Source organism: Crocodylus porosus, unplaced genomic scaffold (assembly GCF_001723895.1).
Source record: "Crocodylus porosus isolate Cpor-Errol unplaced genomic scaffold, CroPor_comp1, whole genome shotgun sequence".
NCBI classification, from domain to species: Eukaryota; Metazoa; Chordata; order Crocodylia; family Crocodylidae; genus Crocodylus; species Crocodylus porosus.
In genome coordinates, this window is record NW_017728949.1 from 279,385 (window position 1) to 301,256 (window position 21,872).

A 21,872-nucleotide genomic window follows, 5' to 3' on the forward strand; every position below is an offset into this window, starting at 1 on the left:
CTGGTTCTGGGGTGGGGGGAATAGGCTGGGGTGCTGGGGGTAATGGTCTCAGGGGTCAGAGCATTGACCCACGTATCTGAGCCCTGGGGAGGTTGGGGGGAGAGAGAATGTGGCTGGGTTCTGGCACTTGGCCACCCTGCCCCCCCCCTCCCATGGGGTCCTGCTGTGGCTTTGCTTGAACTGCCCCATCTCTCTCCCTACAGCGTTCATACTGGAGCTGCGGAAGCGTGGAGGCCCCTAGGGCACAGCACCCTGCCCCACACCCCGTGGTGCCTTACCCAGGCTCAGCACCCCCTGGGGGCTGTCCCAGCAGTGCCACGCCCTGGGGGTGGGGCCACGCCCCCTCCCTGCCAACAGGGCCATGCCCCCTGCTCCTACCCCCTTCCCTGGTGCATTGGGTTTTTCGGGGTTCGGTTGTTTTATAGCTTTGGGGAGGCCTTTCCAAGGCCCCTGCCCTGGGGTGGGATTGTGACTTCCCTTGCCACGCCCCTTGGTATCAGGTGGAGCTAATTCAGTCCCACCCCCCCAGCATGGAGGGTGGGGCCTGGGTATACCCCCTCCCCCACCCTGGAGAGTTCAGCTTAGTTTCTCTCTTTTTTACGGTTTTTTTTTTTTTTTTACTGATTTCACGGGTTTTGGGCCTTGGCCTGAGTTCAATAAACCTGCCTTTTTGTATGGCACCTGCTGCCAGGATTTGTAGATGTTAGGGGCTGAAAGGGATGCCTGGGTTCTGGAGGTGGGTACAGATGCCAGGACACCTGACCTGGGGCCCAACTGGCACGGCATGCTGGGGGCATGGTGCGTGGCCTGCCAGGATGCCTGGGTCCAGGACAGTTGGGTTGTGGTTGTGGGGGGAGGGGGGTACTGGGCCCCAGGATTCCTGAGTACTGAGCCCTGGGTTGTGCTCATCCAGGCTGCTCTTACTTGGGCCCCTATCACCTCCCTCAGGGCAGCACCCCTTCCTGTGGCTGCCTAGGTGGGATCTTGGGGGACCCCTTGCCCTGGAGCAGGGACCATGAGGCCCCAGCTTGGGGGGAGAGTGAAGGGTAGATGACAAACTTGGGCACCAGGGCGTACCCAGAAGCACCTGAGGTACCCTCAGTGATGGGGCTGGCTGGAGATGTACACCCTGCCCCACCCCTCCCCAAGTCCCTGGGGGAAGAGTGAAGGCTATGGCTGGGGTACGACCATGGGGGTCAGCTGGGGGGAAGGGTCCTAGTCTTCTCCCCCACCCCCCCGGTAGGCAGCACTGGGCCTAATGCTCAAGACACGCACATCCCCAAGCAGTGGTGACATGCACGGAGAGCACCAGTGCACTCCCTGTCAGGTTATGCTCCCTGTTTAGGTGATGGCCAGGGAAGCAGGTGCTGATGCTCCACATGAGCGCTGGCCAGGGAGCGGGGCTGGGGGACTCCCCCATGGTCGCTGACTGGTGTTGGGAGGCACCAGTTGCCTATGTCCCCAAGCACCTACCACATGCATATATGCAAAATGGGCCTCCTTGCTCATGCACCTGCATCTACTTAGGCTCCTGCCTCAATGAAGTGGGCCCCTCACCCTGTCCCAGGCAGTAGAGGGTTGCAGCAGTTAGCTGCTGGGACTCCTGGGTTCTCTTCCTGGCCCCTGAAGCATAGAGGTCTGGGAGATAGGCTCCTGGAGGGGTAAAGGAAAAGCCAGGACCCCTGGATTTTTTTGCCTTGGCGTACCTGCTGTGTGCCCCTCACTACTGCCTCAAAATTCCCTGCCCCCCATGTCCAGCTGGTACTCGTCCCTCCCCCTTCCTCTGTCCCAATCACGGCTCTGCTCCTTCAGCAGCAGGTAGGTTTTAATGAGTGGCTTTTTCAGTCCAGTAGACTTGGAGGCTCCCCAGGAGCCAAGGTGGAAGGGGAGGATCCCCCATTATAGTGCAGTGCCCTGCCCCAGGGGCATCTTTGGCAGTGGCCGTAGGGGGCCCTACTTGCGGGGAGCACTGGCCAGCTCCAGCAGGGCCCGGTCAGCATGGCGCAGCCGGGCATCAAGAGTCTCCAGGGCCAGGCCCAGCTCAGCCACCTGTCGCTGCAGGGCCTCCATGGCAGCACTCTGCTCGTCCTCGCGGCGCCGCGCGTTGCCCGCCTGCCGGGCATATTCCAGATAGATGCACAGGCCACCCACGCTGAACACAATGGCTTCGCCCAGCAGCTCTGCACCCAGGTCCGCTGCCACCTCCTCATTCAGCGGCTTCACAGCTGCGCCCCGGAAGCCCATGATGCGCATCTTGGTCCGCATCTCCACCCAGTGGTACACTGCCGGGGGCAGGGGGGGGGCAAGGGTGGGTCAGGGGGGCAGCTGCCCCTCACTCCTAACCCCCAGTCCTTCCTTTCCCCAGCCTTACAGTACCCCATCCACCCCGCAACCCTCTGTCCCATCCCCCAACCCTACCAGTGCCCCTCACTCCCGACCCACACCCCCCTGCCAGTGGCCCTCCCTCCTGACCCGCAGTCCCCTGCCTCCCCTCAGCCGTGCTGGTGCCCCTCACTCTAGGCCCGCAGCCCCTGGTCCCCGGTTGCCCGCAGACGGGGATGGGGGCGGGTCGGAGCAGACGTTGCGACAACAACTCAGGAATCTTCAGCCCAGCTCCCAGCCCCCCGAGGTCAAAGGTCACTCCTCGCCCCCCGCGCCCTGTCAATGTCACCCCCCCCGCCACCTCACCCTTATTGGCTCGCGCCACCCCAGGTCTCGCCCCCTCCCCTCCTCATTGGTCTTCCGCCGCCTCCGCAGCCCGCGCTCTTGCTCGCCGCCCATTGGCCCGCGGGGCCCGCCGCCCCGGCCCCCACTGGCCCGGAGGCAGGCAGTCCCGCCTGGATTGGCTGCGCCGGCGTCACTCACGTTGCGCGGGTGGCCCACACACGTAGGCGCGGAAGAAGGGGCTGGCGCGGGCAGCGGCCTTGATGCGCGCGGCCAGGGGCTTGCTGAGCTGCCGTATGCCCAGGGTCAGCAGCTTTGCGATGGGAAACGCGCCGGCCACCATCCTCCTGCCCTCCCGGCGGCCGCGCGCCCCTGACGTCAGCTCGCCGCTTTTCGCCCCGCCCCTTCAACGTTGCGCATGCGCGCTTCGGTTGTCTCGTGCTGCTTTTGCGTATGCGCGCATGCGCACGTCCAAGTGCCTGTGCCTGTGCCTGTTCGTGGTGGGTAGCGTCATATCGGCTCTTCGCGTCCATGCAACTACGGGTCATGAATATGCAGCGACGGGTGATCGCGGGCAGGGGCAGTGAGTCAGAGGTCGGGGGCAGGGTCCCGTGCCGGCGGTGATTGGCCGCCTGCGTGTGCGATCTGCGTTGATTGGTCCGAGTGCGGTGCGCAGCCGCGGTGCCAGGCCGGGCGGAAGCAGTGGGAGCGCTGCGTGCGGCGCTGCCCGGCCTGGCTTGTGCTGCGGGGTGCGTAGTGCTGGGGCCGCGGGATGTGCTGCTCACTGCCCGGCGTTGCAGGAGGACGGCGGCCCTCGACCGGCGAAAGCCGGTCCGCGTCCACTCTCTTGTCCCGCCCAGGCCAGAGAGGAGGTAGGAGCTGGTGTCGGCTGGTGCTGCTGGGCCCCCCGGGGGGCTGGCTGTGGGCCGTGGGCACGGCCTCGTGCTCACCAGGCCGGTTGTCGGTCTGCAGGACCATATAGGGACCTCCGGTGCGTCAGGGGGAGGCGGCGATGTGAGCTGGGCCCGCTCCGAGGGGGGTGCCGGTGCCCGAGTCCTGGTGCCCAGCCGGCCGGGACGGAGGTATTGTGTGCGCATCACTGCAGACTGGCTGCTTGCCCCGGGAGCCGGTGCTGCAGGGACTGTGCTCCGCGCTGACTGCCATGTGCCTGTGCCCGCGCCTGGCCTCGTTCCCCAGCGGGGCAGCACTGGGACCCGGTCCCTGGGGCTGCAGGTGGGGGGTTTTGGTAGTGTTGTGGGGGCTGTTGTGTGCAAACGGGCCTATAAGCAGGGACGTGGAGCTGTGGTGGCACGTGGAGGTTTGTGTGTGGGAAACCCGCTATCTTGTGTGGTGACTTTTCTGGCAGTGTGGCAACTTTTTTTTTGGTGGGAACCAGGTAATTTTGTGTGATGATATGGAGGTATTTTTGTAGAAATGTTTGGGGATATATGGTGACATACAATCATAGAACCAGAAGGGACCTGTAAGATGATCAAGTCTGGCCCCCTGCCATGGGCAGGAAGTTGTTGAGATCACCTGAGCCCAATAGGGTGCCTGTCCAGCCTCATCTTAAATGCCTCTAAGGGGGCAACCGCACCACCTCCACTGGGAGTGTGTTCCAGATCCTGGTGACCCCTACAGACAAGAAGTTTTTTCTTATGTTCAGCCTAAATTTGCCCTCTGTTAGCTTGTGCCCATTGGTCCTTATCCTCCCTTGAGGTGCCTTCCTGGAGAGTTGCTCCGCTACATCTTGGTGCTCACCCCAGTGTACTTGTTAGGCGGCTATCAAGTCACCTCTCAGCCCTCTCTTACTCAGACTGAACAGGCCCAGTTCTCAGAGTCTGTCTCCATGGAGCCGATCCTCTAGGCCCCTCATCATATGGGTAGCCCTTCTTTGTACCCTCTCAAGCTTACCCATATCCTTCTGGAAGCGCGGTGCCCAAAACTGGACACAGTACTCCAGCTGAGGCCTTACCAATGCCGAATAGAGCGGGAGGAGCACTTCCCTGGATCTATTGGCCACATGGCGGCTGATGCACGCCAGAGCTCTGTTTGCCCTGCTGGTGACTTCATCGCAGTGTTGGCTCATGTTCACCTTCCAGTTGATCATGACCCCCCCAGGTCCTGTTCAGATGCTATGCCAGCCAGTGGGCTGCCACCCACTGTGTAGTTATGGTGAAGGTTCTTCCTACCCAGATGAAGGGCCCTGTGCTTCTCCCTGTTAAATCTCATCCAATTCTGTTCTGCCCATAAAACCAGTCTGTCAAGGTCATCTTGGATCTACCTGATCTTCTGATGTGCATGTATTTCTCCACAGTTCAGTATCATCTGCTAACTTAATTATTAAGCTTTCCACCCCCTCATCCAAGTCATTGATAAAGATATTAAGAGCAAGGGTCCAAGTACTCATCCCTGTGGGACACCACTGGAGGCAGCCCTCCAAGATGAGGCCATCCCATCAATTACAACTCTCTGGGATCAGCCTCGAAGCCAGTTGTCTACCCAGCTCACTGTAGATTGGTCCAGCCCAGCACCCTCCAGTTTGTATGAGAGACTCTCATGGGAAACTGAATCAAAGGCTTTACTGAAGTCTAAGTAAATTACATCAATCTCATGTCCCTCATCCAGATATGGCTAGTTACCTGGTTGTAGGACACTAGGTTTGCCAGGCATTATCTACCCCCAGCAAAGCTATGCTGGCTGCTGCTTAACACCCTGTCAGTTACCAGCTTGTAATTGATGGCCACCTTAATAAAGTTTTTCAAAGATTTTACCCAGGACTGAGGTCAGACTGATGGGTCTGTAGTTTGCAGGGTCATCTCCCTTCTTTTTTTGTAAAGGTGGCTACCACGTTGGCCCTCTCCCAGTTGTCTGGGACCACTCTTGTGTTCCACAACTCTTCAGACAACTTGGCCAGTGGTGCTGCCAGAAGCTCAGCCAGTTCTTTCAGGACTCTTGGGTACAGGTCGTTGGGGCAAGTAGACTTGAAAATGTTCAAGTGCTGTAGGAGATTCCTTGCCTGTTCAGGACTGATTTAATGTAATCTCTTGTCTTCCCCATGTTCCTCGGGCCTTGAGAGAATTCTGTGGGGATTTGGAAACTTTTTTCTAGAAATGTGTGCAATGTGATTTTTTTGTTTGTGAAAAACTGGTAATTGTGTGTGGTGTTACAGGACCTTCTTTGGAAAAATTGTGATTTTGTGTGGAAAACTGGTGATTTGGGAACTTCTTATGGAAGTGTGTGGTTGTGACCGCCAGGCTTTGATTAACCGCTCTCAAGAGGTTTTTTGCCTTCCAGGTAGATGTCAAACACCTGTTGGGATATTGTCGGTGCCGGAGTAGCTCTCTTCTCTCCATGTCCCCAACCCTGTTCTCACCCGCCATGACTTGATGTTCCTCAGTGCGAGAGGTTGGTTTATGGGATACCTCGTGGCCCAGGATCCCTCGGCGGTCACTCAGGGGGCTCTGCCACCCCTACACCCCGGCCTCACGCCACCTTCAGTGCATTCCTTGCTGGCTGGTCTTGTTCCCAGCCATGGGATGACACCACCTGGCCTGCCTCTAAGTAACTGCGGCTCCCAGCTGTGGTGCTCACTGTCAGGCTCGCCACAGCCCTCCTTGCCTGCACTCCTTCCTTCAGGGAAAGGAGAATCAACGGAAACTGTGGCCTCACAGAGGCTTCCCTTCAGCCTCAATCTGCAGGCACACTCCCCTAGCACTCTCTTGCTTAGCCAGGGTTGCCTAATGAACGAAACAACCAAAAAAATGCAGACTGCCCCAGTGTCTCCCTATCCTCTAAGCAGCCTGCTCGGAGCCCTCCCCGGCTCCCTTCTGGCCCGATCCGGACTGAATCACTTCCAGTGTTCCTCCCTCCTGCTCAATACTCTGTCGGCACCTGGCGGTGATGCCCACCCCATTTGTACCCCCTTGGGGCTCTCCTAGGGGCTCTCCTCCCTGGCAAGGCTGTCTGCCTGCCCCATCATCCCAGCACCCCACCTGTGGGTCGCTTCACCCCTTAGTACTCTTCCAGCTGCATCCTCAGGTGCCGTGTCTCCAGCTCCAGCATTGTCTGGGGCAGTCTCCAGTCAGGAGGTCTGGTCCCGCTCTGTCCACATCCCAGCTGGTTCTCTTGGCTCCACGTTTCCTGCAGCAGACACTCCTCTTGCTATTGGTAACGGATGCTGCTCCTCGCCTGGGCTATCCACCCCCTCCACAGCCGCAACTGCCATTTTTATTGCTGGTGGCCGGCATCCATCCATGATGTCACCAGCTGGTTGCAATTGAACAAAAAGGTGGCTAATGAGCTGCGTGGGCTCCTCCCTCCGCCTCATGCATGTCTTGTCCAGAGCTGCAGGTGAGTCCCATTCATTGCTTTGCCTCCCAGGACAGTGGTAATTTTAGCTTGATTTAGGATCAGTTTGTGTGACTGGTGTGTTGTGGGGCCTATAGAAAATTGTGTGGTGATTGGGTAAATGTATGGAAATATGGTTATGTTGTGTGAGGGAAATTGTGTGGTAATTTGGAAGCCCTTTTTGTAAGAACGTGCGTTTAAAATCTGATGATACTTGTGTGATGGTTTCAGAACTCCTTGTGTACGTGTGGTGTGTTGAGCCTGTGGGGATCATCTTATCTACTCTGGTGTGATTAACAGTGCGTGCATTTTCACTTATGTGAAACTGTCTAACGTGGGTCTGCCCTTTTTCGCAGGCTACTCTTTGTGCACCTGTCCTTGGAACCAGCGTGTCAGCGAGGAGGTGCAGCCTGACAGAATCAGGACTTGGGGCAGAAAGGCTCCCAGGAGCTGTCGTGTCTGCAAGGGTCACTCTGGGCACTTAGAGGGGTGTGCGGGACCTGTAGCGGTCCCTTGGAAACAGCCAAGGCGCCACAGGCAACAGGTGAGTATGTGTTTCTGCCTTTGACATGCTCCGGACTCATGCCTGCCAGAGTGAATCTGCCAGAACCTACATGTACAACCCCGACCTTGGCCTGCTCCAGACCCACGCTGAGTAGTGGCAGTGGCTAAGCAGAAGCTGCTGCTCGGGGTGGGGGGAGAGTGGCCCCTCCAGCTCACTGGGGCCATGCCCTTCTTGCTATAGATGTTTGAAGTCCGTGCCCAAGTTGGCCTGCAGCTTCTCTCCATTGCTGTCACTGCCGTGTTTGGGCTGGTCAGTGGGGCAGCGGTGGCAGTGCAGAGGAGCTGCAGGGCAGCCTGGGCTCTAAGCAGCTGCAGCAAGAAGGGTCTGGCACCCGCGATGTGGGGGGCACTGCTTTTCCCTTGCAGCAAGCTGCAGCTTCTTGGCCATTGCTGTTGCTGCCGTTGCTTGCTCTGTGTGAGTGGGCAAGTTCAAAGGAGGGTTGTGCTGTGTGCATGAGTTCCAGCTGGTTAGGAGCTGGTCTGCTTCACTGGGCCAAGTCCAGAGCATGTACAGAGCCATAGGGGCCTTATTTGACCGCTAAGTATAACCATTCCAGATAAAAATTCCCAGATACTGCTTCTGAGAGTATAAATGGGGAGAAGAATATGTACCTTGTGGTTTTTTTTGTTTTTTTAAAACCTTTTAGCTACTAGCAGTACATTTTTAAACCAGGATTTCCTTGGCTAATCTCAGCATATCCAGTGCTGCATATATGGCCCTTGCTGCTTGGAATTGGAATCACTTGGCATTTAGATGATGACCTTCCTTTACACAGTTTCAGCTGTGCGCAATGGAACCCTTACATAGAGCATTATTTTAACTTGGTGATGCACGTTATCAAGAACCAGGTACTGTTCAGTCTTTTGAGAGACAAGACTACAGCTCTTTTGTGATCAGGACTTTTTTGTAAGATTAGAGACAGAATTCTGGGAAAGCTGCATTTCCTGTACTGACTTCAATGGATCGTGGTTTTGTCTGAAAAAGAAGAAAAAAATTCCAAATTTTCTGATTTAAAAACCCCAACAGCTGTTCTTTCTGTGATTAAAATGAAATGCCACTGTGGTGTTTTATTGATAAATTTACTATTTTAAAGCCATTTGGACTTCTACCAGTGCCTCAATCACTTTTAATAAAATAAATTCTAAACACCTATACATTTTGGCATTTGATTTTGGGTTTTTTATCATGGAATATCAGAGCTCCCCCTGCCTCCTTTGCTCATCAGGATGCAGGTCCAGCTGCAGCTGTCTCCCCACACAGTTTGTGGTGCTGAGCAGCCCTTACAGCCTGGTGCCCCTCGCTTGCCACCCACAGCACCCCCAATCTCTCCCTTCCCACCCAGCCCTGCTGGTGCCCCTCACTCCCCACCCACAGCCCTGCTGGCACCCCTCACATCCCACCCACAAGCCCATAGCTTTGCTGGTGCCCCTCACTTCTCACGTACTGCCCCCAGCCTGGCAGATGCCCCTCCCCACCCACAGCCCCCTGGCCCTGTCAGTGCCCCTTAGTTGCCACCCACAGGCCCATGGGCCCTTCCAGTACACCTTAATCCCCCCACCCCTGCAGCCACCTGTCCCACACCTCACCCCTGTTGGCGGGAGCTCCCAGGGCTACTGGACCAGGGATACAAGTCCACAGCCTCCTTCCCCCCATAGCAGCAGCAGAGCCCGGCTGCCAGATGTGGGAGGCAGTGGCTGCTGTGGCCCAAGTGGTGCATGGAGGCCAGCTCCCCACCCCCCCAAGTGGCATGGTGAGAATGGATCCTGTTTGGGAGTTGGTGGGGGGGGAGAGTGCGGGCTGCCTGCTTTGGGGTGGGGCACCCTGCCCTCCCCCTGGGACTTCTGCAGCCCAGTGGGCAGGACCCAGTGTGGTGGTGCAGAGTTGGGCCAGGTGGGAAAGCTCAATGGCACTGCTACAAGCCCCACACTACCATAGAAAGGCACCTCCTGTCTACCCAGCAGCAGCAAGGGGCACAACTCTGTGCTGCCACCCCCACTGCTGCCTGGTGGGCGGGGGGCACTTGCCACAGTGGCACAGGGCTCTCAGTGGTGGCACCAAGCTTCCCTGCCCCAAACTGCCCTGCTGTGCTGGCTGCATTGCCCACTGGGCCACAGGCGTCGGGGAGAGGCCACCAGGGTGGGAAGAGTAGGCCTGCAGTAGGCAGCCCACCCCTACCCTGCTTGCTGGGGGGCACACCTGCCCATCCCCCTCCAGAGTGCATGCCGTGGTGGGGGGTCGGACCCTGCCCCCCCAGCCCACTCCCCGTCTGGGCCCTGCAGCTGCATATTACAGCCCTAGGTCCCAAGCCCTATGCACTGTCCCAGCTGGGCAGCAGCCACAGCCCTGCCCAGGTCCATCCCTCCCGCACTACAGGGTCCTCCATTTCCCACCCTCCCCACACCTAACTTACCTGGGGGAGCTGCTCTCCAGGCTGCCGGGCAGGCATGCGCATGCGTACAAGCTCACATGCATGTGGCTTCCCTTCCTGACCACCCTCCTCCCACTCCCCATGGTGCCTTGCAGTGTGAAACTGCTAGCCTGCAAGAAGAAACCCACCATTCTTGCATTTGTCTCCTTTAAAGGAGAAAATCTGGGTTTTTCTTATGAAAATCTGTTGGATTTTTTTCCTCAAAATGAACAACTCTGGGTTTTACTGTATTGTTCCATGGTGAATGGAAAACCTGGGTCCCTGTTGATTACCCTTTCTATACATGAAATGAAGACACAATGAGGTTTCCTAGTGGTGCTCCAGTCCTACTTGACAGGTAAGGGATTACTACCCCCAAATTGGATAAAGAGGGGGAGGGTAGTAACTTTATTGAATACACTTCAAGGCATAAGAACAGATATTTATCTCTGTGCCTGCCTAGCAACTTGCCACAGCACAATACAGATTCTCATCTCTACCAGCTGGGGGAGATGCAGGAGGGAGGAGGCGATTGACAGCAGGTTGTCTCCACATTGCAAAAGTCTTTGTAAAATTTCTCTCTGTTTACACCTCATGTTTGTATGTGGGTTTTTTAAATCGATATTCTGATAGGTGTCATGCTGATGTTTCACTGAAGCTTTGGGAATGTGACTGAACTTGTTTTTCTTTGGACTTAGGAGATGCCAATGATCTGGGGCCTGTGTCCCTGGGAAAAATACAATTCTGCAAAGGAGGAGCACTGCTCATCTCTTTCCCTGCATGCTTGGGAATGCTCCTTGTCCTGTTGGGTCTAAACAGCAGAGTAAAATACACGTTTTAATTTCCGACAGAGTCACAAAACCAAACGTCAGTTGCTGTTCCTAGCCACTGTTTTCCACTGTTCCCATAAGCAGTTACTCGTTCTTGGTCTTGTCTAGTATTAAAGCCTTGGGAAACAGATTCTTATTCCACTTTCTCAGGCTCTTGCTTGTGATGTAAATGCAAAGTTATTGCTTGTTGATTGTACAGCAGCTTAACCACGTCATAAGTCAGGCTTCTGGTCGGTCCATAGCCTGCCATAGTGAGTGTGGTCTGTCAGGTACTGACCATGTCTTCAGCCTACACAGAGGAATCTTCCTGCAACTCTCCTTCCCCTTTCCCATCATCACCTTCTCTTTACCTGTTGTTGATTTAAGCAGCTCTTCTGTCCCACTGCTCCTGTTCCCTGGTGCTTCCACAGGGTACCCACCCTGTCTCCTGTATGTGCTGGAGGACTGGTATCAGGGGATGCACGGAGGCTCCACCCCAGAAGTCCTGTGTAGTCATGGGTTTACAATGAGCATCTTCAGCTGTATGCTGCCATTCATGGGGTGTGCCTCGTGTGAACTGCAGCTGTCAGGAGAATGCTTTGGAGGGGGTCATGTCACTCATGGAAGCAGCAAAATTGTTCTTCTTCCCCTTACCCAACTTTAGAGGGTGACATCTATATGACATCATACCCCCTGTGCAAACCTGAGCAGGGGCACTTGTATGGCAGGAGTGCTAAGGAACAGTTGACAGAACCAGAGTTTGCAAGTTCAAGGCTGTAGCAGAAGCACTCAGAGTGTGGCCTGTAAGATTCCAGCTAAATCTGTGAACTCTTGTAGGTACCTTGTCACAAGGACATGAAAAAGAAAAGGACATGAGCAGGGGCCCACATGAGAGTCTTATCTTACTGGTTAGTGATCAGGGGGCGGGGAGGCATTCTTGGCTGCTTGGCCAACTGCCTGGGGGAAGAGGTAGGAGGGAGAGTAGGTTCTCCACCCTGCCAGGGGGTCAGAGGTCAAAGTTGGGTGAGGGTTCAGCAGCCCCAGACTGCCCAGGTTTCCGCCTTGTCTCCCCCAGGGCTGGACTGCCTGCTGCTGGGAGTGACCTTGACTGAAGCAGTTGGCAGACACTTATGAGCAGCCTGCACTGCTTGGAAGATGTGGGCTGTGACATCCTACTTTTTTGGACTGCGGCAAGAAAGCAAAAAGCCTTGTAGCGTAGGTTTCAGTTCTGGGGCTGCACCCTGTTTTAGAACCCCCAGGAGCTTATGTCTTGTATGTCCATGCAGGATAGTGGGGGAGGCATAGACGAAACGGGCATGGAAGAAACCTGCATCTTTCATTCAGCAAATTTCAGTAAGTAATGTTAGTAGTACCTGTTCTGATTATTATTACTTGTTTTCCTATGTACTTTGCGAACAAAGCATCTGGCAGGTCACAGTAAGAAAAAGATGTTTTCAAACAGGTGACTGAAGAAGGAAACCAAACAATTTAAGTATGTCGGTGATGTTGTTGCTTTGAATGTCCAGGAACCATGGGAGAGGCAAGAATTCTTGTGATGTCTTGTGTGGCACCAACAGCATGGTTTGGATGGACAGAAGCAAGGTTTTAGGCATCAGAGTTCCCTTCAGTCCTGCTTCCTTCCCAGCATCCTGAGGAAAAGTGCTGTCATACCCCAAAGGTTGCCTGTGTCTATGCCCACCTTACACTCATAGATTCATAGACGTTAGGGTCAGAAGGGACCTCAATAGATCATCAAGTCCGACCCCCTGCATAGGCAGGAAAGAGTGCTGGGTTCAGATGACCCCAGCCAGATGCCTATCTAACCTCCTCTTGAAGACCCCCAGGGTAGGGGAGAGCACCACCTTCCTTGGGAGCCCATTCCAGATTTTGGCCACTCTGAGTGTGAAGAAGTTCTTCCTAATGTCCAGTCTAAATCTGCTTTCTGCTAGCTTATGGCTATTATTTCTTGTGACCTCCAGGGGTGCCTTGGTGAGTAGAGCCACACCAATTCCCTTCTGCGCCCCCATTATGAATTTATAGGGAGCCACAAGGTCACCTCTCAACCTTCTCTTGCGGAGGCTGAATAGGTCCAGGTGCCCTAGTCTCTTCTCGTAGGGCTTGGCCTGCAAGCCCTTAACTATACGAGTGGCCCTTCTCTGGACCCTCTCCATGCTGTCCACATCCCTCTTAAAGTGTGGTGCCCAAAACTGCATGCAGTACTCCAGCTGCAGTCTGACCAGTGCCCGATAGAGGGGAAGTATCACCTCCTTGGTTCTGTTTGTCATGCATCTGCTGATGCACAATAAAGTGCTGTTAGCTTTGCTGATGACTTTGCATCTGACTGATTCACATTCATCTTGGAGACCACTAGGACTCCGAGATCCCTTTCTGCTTCCGTGCTGCCGAACAGATCATTTCCTAGGCAGTAGGTGTGCTGGACATTTTTCCTCCCTAGGTGCAGCACTTTGCAATTTGACAAGGAGAAATGCATTCTGTTGTTTTCTGCCCCTTTGTCCAACCTGTCCAGGTCTGCCTGTAGTTGTGCCCTACCCTCTGGTGTGTCCACTTCTCCCCACAGTTTTGTATCATCTGCAAACTTGGACAGAGTACACATCACTGCCTTGTCCAAGTCCCTGATGAAGACATTGAAGAGTATCGGTCCAAGGACCAAGCCCTGCAGGACCCCACTGCCCATGTCCTTCCAGGTCAATACCAACCTGTCCACCACCACTCTCTGGGTATGACCCCCTAGCCAATTTGCCACCCACTGGACTGTGTAATCATCCAAGTCACAGTCTCTTAATTTGTTCACCAGTATGGGGTGGGATACGGTATTGAAGGCCTTCCTGAAGTTAAGTAAATGATATCTACCCCTACTCCTGCATCCAGGTGCTTTGTAACCTGGTCATAAAAAGAGACTAGATTAGTCAGGCATGATCTACCTGCTATGAACCTGTGCTGGTTTCCCCTCAGCATAATTTTTCCTGCTGGGCATATATGAGCCTTAATAATCTTTTCAAAGACTTTACCAAGGATGGAGGGGAGACTGACTGGCCTGTAGTTGCTTGGATCCTCCTTCCTCCCCTTTTTGAAAATAGGAACCACATTGGTCCTTTTCCAGTCTTCTGGGACCTGGCCCATGTGCCACAAGTGCTCAAATATTCTTGCCAGTGGCTGTGCAATGACATCAGCCACTGTCTTCAGTACCCTCGGATGGAGCTCATCCGGGCCTGCCGACTTAAACGCATCCAGTCCTTCCAAGTGACTCTGCACCATCTCAGGGTCAACACTTGGTAGTTTACCACTCAGCTGTTGTCTCTCTGTGATCCCATTGTGAAACTTGTTTTGCCCCTTGTTTAGGAACGCTGAAGCAAAGCACTCATTGAGGAGTTCAGCCTTGTCCCCTCTGTCTCTCAGCAATTGCTTTTGCCTGTTTAGTAGTGGTCTTATACTGCCCTGAGCCTTCCTTTTACTCCCTATATATCTGAAAAACAATTTTTTGTTATTGTAGCATAGGCAGTACTCCAAGATGTACCCCCTCTCCAATTGAAGGGATCAAAGCAGGTCCACAAGTGCTGTGGGAGGTGTAGGGACTCTTCTCCCCCTATAGAGCAGAGCCAGATCACCAGTGGGGACTTAACCATATACCTTTTACTGGGAACATAACAGGCATAAATCAGAGGGTATAGTGGACACTACAATGTCCCAAGGGGGCAGGATTCAACAAAGGGTTGACTTACAATCATTGACAAAAAACAGTGTTAACAAGATGTAAAACACAAACAGCAGAAGAAACGATATGGGTTGGTGAAATATAAAAAGGTGCAAAATGTCAAAGAAATATAGGGCCTTGGTACCTGAAGGGGGAGGAACACAATGGCCCCTTTCCACTGCAAGAAGATTTGCTTCTTGTTATCTCACTCACCCCAAGTCACCTCAGCTGGGACTTGAACCTAGATCTCCCATGTGGTAGGTAGGAATGCTACCACACAGACACCCCTTGTGACACGGTTCCAGTCTGCGAGGGGTCTTGACTTTCCCGGGGCCCCGGCCTCATGTTGAGCTGCCTGGCCTCTGATTGGAGGGGCTGGACGCAGAGCTGGGAACCCCTCAGGCTCAGCTCTTGCCAGCTCTGTGAAACTCCTTCCTTGTTGTCCCTGCTGGTCTCTTCCCTGAGTCAGCCACGCTGCCCCTTTTATCCCCCTCCAGGTGACCCAAGGGGCCAATTGGGATGGTGTGGAAAGGGAATCCCAAATCCTCCAATCATCTTTTACCCGTTCAAAACCCTGGGACTATTTGATGTCCTCAGGATCACAGAATCCACTGGGAGCTGTGGGCTGTTGGATGGCGGCTAGCGGTGTGTGAAGAGGTAGCCACCCCCAGCGCGGGCAGATCCAGGCTCTTGGCCCCCTTTCCCCCACATCGGGATCATCTTCCTCTGTGTCCGAAGGATCACTTCCTTAAGACGCAGCCACCCCTTCTGGGCTCCCGTCTCGCCAAATCTCATTCTGCAGTGCGTCACTGACTAAATGCCTGAGCTTGCTAAAGTCGGTCTGGCAAAACAGGAGTCAGCCACTTATGGCCTGTGGTCTGGATCCAGCCTGTGAAGAAACTGATTCTAGCCTGTAGCAGTTCAACCAAGGAGCAGCATGCTCCAACTGTGACAGCAGCAGGGACACCCCAGCGGCCTGTTGCCACTGAGTTCAGTTTGTTCTTTGTGCTGCAGCAGAAGCAGCCTCCCCAGGGTCCCAGCACCTGCCTTTTTCTTGCGAGTCCCTTCACAGCCTGCAGAGCTGCTGATTGCTGCAGAGCAACTTGCCACGTCAGCAGTGGTGCACCATGGCAAAAGAATGGCCATTCCCTGCAATGAAAGATTGCACCTAACTCCAAGCAAGCAGAACAGCATCAACACAAAGCAAGATGCTCATTGATAGGCCAGCCTGGCCTTGGTGCTGCTATGAGTGCCCAAGTAGGGAGGTGTTAGAGCAATTTCTCAGGTTTTTCCCTAGATTACTCTACAACAGGAGGGGAATGCTAATGACCACATGGGCTAGCATGACATGAGCTGGCAGGGGTCATCGCAGAGCCCTTGGGCTGGCTGTATGAGAATTCGTGGTCAACTGACCAGGTGCTGGGGGATTGGAAACTAGCTAATGTGGTCCCCATTTTTAAAGGGAGGAAGGAGAACCCAAGTAATTATAGGCCCATAAGCCTTACCTTGGTCCTCAGGAAGATCTTGGAGAGGATCTTCAAGGAGCACATCTGTGGGGGCCAGCAGGGGAGATCATGCGCAGGGGCAACCAGCTTGGGTTCAACAAAGGCAGGTCCTGCCTGACCAACTTGATTGCCTTTTATGACCAGGTAACTAAATCCTTGGATGATGGTGTCGCTGTGGACGTAGTCTTTCTAGACTTTAAGAAGGCCTTTGACACTCATCCCATTCTTATTAATAAATTAAGCGACTGTGGCACTGATGCCTGCACAGTTGGATGGGTAAAAAACTGGCTGATGGGGCACACCCAGAGTGTAGTGGTGGATGGATCATACTCAAGCTGGCGAGATGTGAGCAGTAGGGTGCTCCAGGGCTCAGTCCTTAGGCCTGCACTGTTTAACATGATCAGTGATGTGGACAAGGGGGTAGAAAGCATGCTGTCCAAGTTTGCTGATGACACTAAGATGTGGGGCAAGGTGGACACACTTGAAGGGAGAGAGAGGCTGCAACTAGATTTAGACAGACTACAAAGTGGGCAGATGAGAATAGGATGGGGTTCAACGTAGACAAATGCAGTGTGCTGCACCTTGCAAGAAGGAATCCACAGCATATGTACAGGCTGGGGAGTTCCCCTCTTGAAAGCACAGAGGTGGAAAGGGATCTTGGAGTCATTATTGACTCCAAGATGAACATGAGCTGCCAATGCCAGACCGCAGCCAGCAAGGCCAGCCATACCTTGTCATGCATCCAAAGATGCATCTCAAGCCGGGCCAGAGAGGTCATCCTCCCCCTCTGTGCAACGTCGGTCAGGCTGCAATTGGCGTACTGCTTCCAGTACTGGGTGCCACACTTTAAAAAGGATATGGCCAGCCTGGAGAGAATTCAGAGGCGGGTCACCTGCTTGGTGAGAGGGCAGCAGGACAGGCCTTATGAGGAGAGACTGAGGGACCTGAACCTGTTCAGCCTTGGCAAGAGGAGGCTGAGGGGGGACCTGGTGGCTGCCTACAGAATCATCAGGGGAGATCAGCAGCAAATGGGTGGAGCCCTTTTCTCCCCAGCACCACTTGGGGTGACGAGGAGCAATAGTAATAAGCTGATGGAGAACAGGTTTACGTTAGAGATCAGGAGGCAATATTTTACAGTTACAGTGGCCAAAATCTGGAACCAACTTCCCAGAGAAGTGTTCCTCACCCCTACCTTGGGCAAATTCAAGAGGATGTTGGATGATCACCTGTCTGGGGTCTTGTGACCCAGCATTCATTCCTGCCTGTGGCAGGGGGGGCAGGCTAGATGATCTGTTCAGGGCCCTCCTGACCCTAGCTATTATGAAACTATGACACTTGGGTTCTTGCATGCTCCCCATCATTTTCAACAGGGGATGGCAGGAGAATGTTTCTGACCAGCAATAGCAGCACAAAGCGACCCAACCAGCCCCGGGAACACGGGGCTCTTTTCCAAGCCAGGAGCGTCAGGACTAGCACAGCTCTGCCACGTGTATGCTATGTCTGAGTCCTACATGTGCCTTCCCTTGGCTGTTGCTGCCCTCTCCCTCCCTCCATGAGCACAGGTGCAGCCTTTTTAAGCACCTCTCACTGCTACCTGGCCATCTTTTAAAGCAGTGGTTCTCAACCTTTTTCACACTAGGGCCCCCACCATCCTGGTCCCTGAGCCACAGTCTCTCCCTCCCTGCCCCCTTCCCCTCCAGCTGCTAGGGAGGTGCATCTGGCCCACTCCCTCTCCTGCTCCTTTACGTTGCCCCCAGGCAGCTTTGCAGCATTTCCCTCAAACCTCTCTGTGACCCTTTAACATCTTGTTGCAGAGGAACATCTCTGCTCCCTTTGACTGGTGGCGTAGACAGCAGGGAGGAAGGCATGGAGCCTCTTCCTGCCCTCCTGTGTCTTGGAGGCACAGGGCTCACTCCCCACTGCCCAACCAGTGAGCAGAGCTAGGGTATAAAGATGGACATGGGCCCCGTGCAGCGAGCAGAGGCTGCTTCAGCACGGGACCCAAGGATGAGGACCAAGCTGAGTACAGTTGTGTTCTTGTTCCCTGGGCAAATGGGGAACGTCATGCCTGCTGGGTGGACAGCCTCGCCTCTTGTCCGTGTTTTTTCTGTGGGCAGAGTGCATGGTCATCCTGCTGGCAGTTGGGTCGAGGACAGGCTCTGGCACAGCACTGCTAAGAGCGCTTCTGCAAAGTTGAGGCTCAGCAAGGCCTCCCCACACCTCTGCTGGCCTCCTTCGTGTCACAATGCCATTTTGGTTTCTGAGTTCCCCCATTTCCTGTTCTTACCAACAACTTGCTACTGCCGGGCCTCGGCTGAGGAGACTGTGGCCAGTCTGCGCTCAGAACTTTGCAGGCGAGCACGGGCACAAACAACACGCAGCTATGGTTCCCTTGATGATTACCCTTGAGGTGCAAAAGGCAGGTCCCATTACAATGCCTGTAATGATGGCCACCCAGTCCGCAAAGATGCAGGAGACCAATCTGCAGCCTGAGCTGGCCTGACAAACCTAAAGGTCCCCCATGCAGTAGTGCAGCACCATGCACATTCTCCCCAGCTGGGTGGGAGATGGTGGGTCTGACTGGCAGTGGGTCTGGAACGGGTGCAGTTTCTTTCACCTTTCCCTTCCGCCCGCCTGCCCCCGCCTGCAGACCCCTGATGCAAAGGTCTGTGGTAAGGGCCAGATGCCAACACCTGGGGGCTGGGGTTAAAGCCCTGTTCTGGGTAATTGGGTCTGGTCCAGGTGCTCTTCCTTAGCTGACTGGGTCAGGTGTCTCACCTGCAGAAGTGCTGGGGGTTATGGCATTAGCGCCAAGCTTGGGAAGGGACTTGTGCTGGAAACAAGTGCTCTACCGCACTGTCATGGGACAAGATTTTGCGCAGTTCCGCGTGACAACGGGGCACTTGTTGCGGTGATGCCTGACGCCCGCTGGCGCTTCCTTGGAGGAGGTAGGACCTGCCTGGGTGGCGCGTCCTGGGCCTGCTTCCCGGGCCCCGGGGCTCCAGAGCCCGGCTGCTGCGGGGCTAGGGTACCTGAGGACTGCAGTGGCAGACGGGCAGGGCAGAGCTTGCAGTCCCTGTCCCTCCTCCCGGCCCCGGGGGAAGAGCCAGACCGAGCGCACACTACCCCTGCGGCCGGGCCGGGGTGCGCGGTGGGGTTGGAGGGCGGCTGGGGCCCGGCCTGGCGCGGGGGGGACACCGGGTGCTGCGGCGGGCGGCCCGGGAGCTCTTCCTGAGCGCCTGGGCAGGTAACCGGAGGTGCGGCTGGTCCCACCCGAGCAGGGCGGGACCCGGAGGCCAGTGCAGGGTCTCCCGCGCCGGCGCTCCAGGCCCGTGAAAAGCCGGGGCGCGGGCCGGCGCGTCACGTGACCGGAAGGGGCGGGGTTCGCCGGGCCGGCCTGGGGCGGGGCTGGGGAAGGAGCCTAGCTCTTGTTGCGGGGCCGCCTGTGCGGGCTGCCCGCCCTGTTTCTTCCAGGTTGTGTCCTTCCCCGTTGTCGTTTTGCTGAATCGTTGCTTTCCCTGCGCTCCTCCCGGCCGGGGCGGGCGCCTGCTCCGGGGGCTGAAACCTGCCCTCGGTCTGAGGCCTGGCCTGGGAGCGGGGCCAATGGCCTTGCGTGTGGGCGGGTCTGTGCCGCGGGGCGGGAGGCGAGGAGTGTGCCCTGTGCCGCCTGGGGCTTGCTCTGGGCCCCGCGTGAGCCGAGGTGGCCCAGCTGCACCTGTGCTGTCCCGCCGGGAGCCAGCTGTGGGCGGCACAAATGTGTGTCTTGCGTGGGGCTGGGGTGAGCACTCCCGGGGCGGGATGGTATCCCGCCCGAGCTTCACGCTTGCAGGCCGTGGTTTTCCAGCAGGGGCCTGCGGTGCCCGGGGAGAGGCTGCCCTTGCGTGCCGGCCGCTCCTAAACTTCCCGAGCAGGGGCGGGCCCGGCTTCCCTCCCGGCCGCGGGGCAGGAGCTCGGCTGCGTCTGCTGGCGGTGGCTCTTGCCCAGGCCTGCGGTCGTGGACGCTGCCGCTTTCTTCTAGTTTGGCTTAGCTGCGGGTTTTAATATTAGTTTGCTAGCTGCAGCCCGCAAAACACTAGAAATTAAATTGTTATTGCAAAAGTATTTATTGAAGTAGTAGTACCCTTTGACTGCATACTTTAACACGGCATCAGCGATTATTTTGGGTGCAGGGCCACTTACCAAGTGGTGGCACCTGTTGCAGCCTTGCCCCTCAATAGGTGCCCTGCCCCTTTGTCACTCTCCTGTGGCTGTGAGTCCTATCCCGTAGCCCCTGACCTTTGCCACCAGAAGTCCCTCTCTTTGCCCTCTGGAAATACTCGTTTCAGTAATTTGATTTCAAGAGTCACTCTTGCGCTCCTGGGGCACTGAAAACACGTCCAGCCTGAGCTTCTCTGAGCACAGCTAGGCTTCCAGAAGCCCATGAGCCATTGGATCCAGCAGGTGCAGCCTGTGAGCTGGGGCTGCACCCGCACAGCTAGCACCCTGCCTGGGCAGCCCTGGGGGAAACCGCCGCCACGGAGGGAAGCACCCGGCCCCCCCTGCACCTTGGGGCTACAGAGCACTGTGGTTGTTTCATTAAGCATTGTGATTAGCTGCCGAGATAACCCATCAGATTGCTCTGGACAGACAGAATAATTATTGGGATAGAGTGTTAATAAAATCTCTGCAGCCGGAACAGGCAGGATGGCTGTGCGCTGTTCTGCTGAACTGATTCCTCTCCTGTGGAAGGGGAAAGCTTATGGAGGGGATGACTGGTTCCTATGGAGGGGGGGTGGGGTGACGTAGAGATGCTTCTGTAACTCTTTGGGTGGGAGTTGTTGTGCCCTCCATGCTGTGAGGCCTCCAAGTGGAGTTGCCTGTACCTGGTTCTTTTTGGTTGTGGGGAATGGGGGTGTCCGTTGGCCTTTGTGCCAAAGTTTCTAAGGTCCAAGAAGGTAGCCTAATGAAGAGACTCGGAGCTGATGAGTCGTGGAGGGCAGCGGAGGGAGCAAGAGGCTGGGTGTGTGCTTCTGGATTCCCTGTAGAGAGGCCTCTGCTCCTGTGCGTTAGCTGCCTTGGAGCATGACATGGTCAGAGCCAGGGGCACGTGCAAGCTTGCTTGGAGGGGTGTGGGGTTGTCGTTGATTTGTCAGTTTGTTGCTTTGTTCTTTTGCCTTTTGGTTATAGTGATGGGTTCTTTCTTATTTGTCTTTGCAAGTCATTCCCCGCCCCCCTTCCCCTGAAGTGAGCGGGGTTGATGTGGAAGGTGGAGGAGGAGCAGTGTGTCTGTAGTGAGTAATGGCTTTGAGCTGGAGGTGGTTGCCAGGTGGTTGCATGGCCTCTGTGTGAGAGATGATGGATGTAGAATATCTTGCCTAGGTGAGGCACAGGGATGTCTTTTGTGAGCTTGAAGCCACTGGGTGGTGGGGCCTGGATGTGTGCGCATGCTGCTTGGGGGGGATTTCCCCTGCCTTTCAGTCTGGTCTTGATTGACCCTTTGGGCTCCATGGCTTGTTTTCTCTTTCAGGATCCTGGCCCTTGTGGAGTGACTTTAGGTTGGAGATGGATGCAAAGAAGTGGAGTTGTGCCATAGTGACGGAGGATGGAGCAGGAGGAATAGCGTGACGGACAGTGGGCTTACCTCAAGCGGGGTGGTGTTTTGGCTGGGGGTGTCTGGTTGGGCTGGGAAGTCCCTGCTCTGAGTTGGTGTCCTGAGCTGCACGCTTCCAGGGCAGGGCTACTCAAGCGGAGGGCCATGGCAGCCAGGAGTGCCTCCAAGATGAGTGCTATCTGGGTGGGCTGGCTTGGCCTAGAGTTGCCAACACTGCAGACTCTGCCTGCACCCTCACAGCTATAGGGGGTGGTGGTTTAAAAAAAAAAA

General features: G+C 55.5%; 1 protein-coding gene and 1 long non-coding RNA gene across 2 annotated transcripts; one reads left to right on the top strand and one right to left on the bottom strand.

Annotated features, from left to right (window-relative positions):
* Positions 1–1,807: 1,807 nt before the first annotated feature.
* Positions 1,808–3,214, bottom strand: OPA3 (OPA3, outer mitochondrial membrane lipid metabolism regulator). The gene is made up of 2 exons (XM_019553755.1): positions 2,866–3,214; positions 1,808–2,282 (listed from the first exon to the last, which is right to left on the bottom strand). Exons 1-2 carry the CDS (start codon positions 3,005–3,007, stop codon positions 1,954–1,956), a joined length of 471 nt encoding a protein of 156 aa, XP_019409300.1. The 5' UTR covers positions 3,008–3,214; the 3' UTR covers positions 1,808–1,953.
* A 7,145-nt stretch (positions 3,215–10,359) lies between these two features.
* Positions 10,360–21,869, top strand: LOC109322679. The gene is made up of 2 exons (XR_002104459.1): positions 10,360–12,148; positions 21,519–21,869. It is a non-coding gene; the product is annotated as an uncharacterized LOC109322679 (long non-coding RNA).
* The last annotated feature ends 3 nt before the right edge of the window (positions 21,870–21,872 follow it).